This window comes from Lipotes vexillifer, unplaced genomic scaffold (assembly GCF_000442215.2).
Source record: "Lipotes vexillifer unplaced genomic scaffold, Lipotes_vexillifer_v1.1 scaffold1798, whole genome shotgun sequence".
NCBI lineage: Eukaryota > Metazoa > Chordata > Mammalia > Artiodactyla > Lipotidae > Lipotes > Lipotes vexillifer.
In genome coordinates this window covers 760,104-762,597 of record NW_006789032.1, presented here as the reverse complement: position 1 = coordinate 762,597, position 2,494 = coordinate 760,104, and the positions used below count along the sequence as shown (strand labels likewise).

Below are 2,494 nucleotides of genomic sequence, written 5' to 3'. Positions count from 1 at the left end.
GGACGCTCTTCGCAGGTGTGTTTTGAGTGCGGCGCCTTCAACCCTCAGTGGGTGAGCGTGACCTACGGCATCTGGATCTGCCTGGAGTGCTCGGGGAAGCACCGCGGGCTCGGGGTGCACCTCAGGTCAGTGCCCTCTGCTCCTGGCCTGCCGCCTGGCGGGTGACGGGAAGGCGAGGGCCACCCGCAGGCCAGCTCCTACCCGCTCCGGCGCTCTGGCATAGGAGGTGCACATGTCTAATTCCAGACTGTTTGGGGTGGGCTCTTGGATGCTGGCACTGGTGGCGAGGTCGGCCCTCTGGTGTGTAGCTTTGTCCGGTCCGTCACTATGGACAAGTGGAAGGACGTGGAGCTGGAGAAGATGAAGGTGGGCGGCAATGCTAAGTTCCGGGAGTTCCTGGAGTGTCAGGAGGCCTATGACCCCTGCTGGTCGCTGCAGGAGAGGTACAACAGCAAGGCCGCCGCCCTCTTCAGGGACAAGGTGAGCACAGGCCACCCGGCCGTTGGCTGCTGCAGTGGTTCCAGGGGCTCAGATCTCCTGTGGGTTCTGACACGACACGGAGGCTGTGTGCAGTCCACACACAGACACGACGCGTGGCCCCAGCTTGCCCCACCCAAGGGGAAGCAGGTGGCCTGTGATTAGGAGGGCTGAGCCCTCCTCGCAGCCTCTGGGGAACACTGCATCCATTCGGGGGGTGCAGAGGGGGCCCGGGCGCCACAGCGACCAAGAGCTTGCTCACTCTGCCCATCGTGAGAGCCAGTCTTGGTGTCGGCACCCGCAGAGCCCTGGCCCGTGGCAGCTGAGCCCGAGGGGTTGTGTGCGGGGCAGGTGGCATCCACGCTGCCTGACGCCCTGGCTCCCTCTGCAGGTGGCCACTCTGGCCGAAGGCAGAGAATGGTCTCTGGAGTCATCGCCCGCCCAGAACTGGACCCCACCTCAGCCCAAGACGCTGCCATCCTCTGCCCACCGGTAGCTACTCATCTGGCCTGTGGGCCGGGCCCTGGGCTGGGTTTGCCCGGCTCTGACCTTAACTGTGGCTCAGGGTCCCTGTGCTGTTGTGGTAACAGCTCCAGTTGTGAGCCGTTTCTGAAAGTCAGTGGGAAAAACAACTTTTTAAGTTACGAGTCAGACTTTTAGTAGAAATTCATCCAGTGAAGGTACGTCTGAAGTAGGGGCACCGCTCCCCGCTCCTCAGGTCTGTGCCCGCAGCGCACGGCGCGTCTGTAGGGCCCGGTCCGGCTGCTGTTTATGTCTCCCGTCCTGCCTGAGGGCTGCCCACGTGCCCAGGGTGACCCGTCCCCCTGGCGGGCGTCCTGTGTCCTGTCGTGGGTTGGAGGCTGGTGTTCCGGGGTGACCGGTCTCAGAGAGAGCTCCCTGTTGACGCCAGGGCTGCCCAGCGGCTCTCCCCTCTGCCTCCCCATTGTGTGGCGAGATTCCGGTCGGAAGGGCTCCAGACCCCTGCCGAACGCTTGCTTTGGCCTCGACCCCTGCGGCCTCCCTGCAGGCATGGGCAGACGTGGAGCTGCTGTGCCCCCGCCCCGGGCTGCAGCACCTCCCCCTGCTTCTTGCCGGCTTCAGCCGCTGAGCCTAAGCCTGAGCCACCCTCTGCTCCAAGCTTTGGAGGAGCCAGGTGTGAGCAGGTGGGCGTGACGGCACCTCCCACAGACCCCCGTGGTCCTGTGGACGTGTGCCCACCCCTTGTCGGCCTCTCTGACCCCAGACCCTCCATTGCAGAGCCTCTGGCCAGCTGCAGAACTCCACCACCTCCGCGGACAAGGCTTTCGAAGACTGGCTGAACGATGACCTTGGCTCCTATCAAGGGTAAGGCCTCCGGAGGACTTGGGGGAGCTGGGGGAGGCCCAGGCAGACCTGGCCCCCGGGAGTTTGGCCCCTGCGAGGGTCGGGGGAGGCTGCTGCCCACATGTGCAGGGGGTGCAGAATTGGCAGGCCTCCTGGGGTGCTGCCTGGCAGCCCAGGTTCGGGTGGGGGGCTTGAGTGGAGAGAAAACCACTGCTAAGAATGCTTGGGAGCAGAAAGGACGTGCTTCCTTCCTGGAACCCGCCTGACCTGTGGTCAAGCCTGTCCCACTCCCTGCAGTGACCGGCTGTCGCTTTGGGTCTTGCCAGGTCCTCTGGCAGGTGCAGCAGGAGGGCCTCATCCCACGAACAGAGGAGAGCCTGACCCCACACTGGGGTGTGGGAGCCACATGTCCTCCGGGGTGCCCATCCCGGGTCTGGGCACCTCCGCACCCCCAGCTGTCGGGAGCAGCAGGGCTGTTGCTTGTGTCCCCGCCAGGGCCCAGGAGAACCGCTACGTGGGCTTTGGGAACACGGTACCGCCTCCGAAGAGGGAAGACGACTTCCTCAACAGCGCCATGTCGTCCCTGTACTCGGTGAGGACGCCCGTCCTGGCTGTCCCCCGCTCCCCAGGGGCCTCCCGGAGCCTGGCCGTCCTGGGATCCCGTGCTGGCCCATCTCAGAGAGCCGCGCCGCCC

General features: G+C 65.3%; 1 protein-coding gene across 1 annotated transcript in view; it reads left to right on the top strand.

Annotated features, from left to right (window-relative positions):
- Nucleotides 1–2,494, top strand: part of ARFGAP1 (ARF GTPase activating protein 1) — a 13,608-nt gene that overhangs the window by 4,476 nt on the left and 6,638 nt on the right. Inside the window, exons 3-7 of the mRNA XM_007462248.1 lie at nt 16–125; nt 309–480; nt 869–969; nt 1,735–1,821; nt 2,296–2,392. Coding sequence (XP_007462310.1) covers nt 16–125; nt 309–480; nt 869–969; nt 1,735–1,821; nt 2,296–2,392 — 567 coding nt within the window. The remainder of the gene's footprint in view (nt 1–15; nt 126–308; nt 481–868; nt 970–1,734; nt 1,822–2,295; nt 2,393–2,494) is intronic.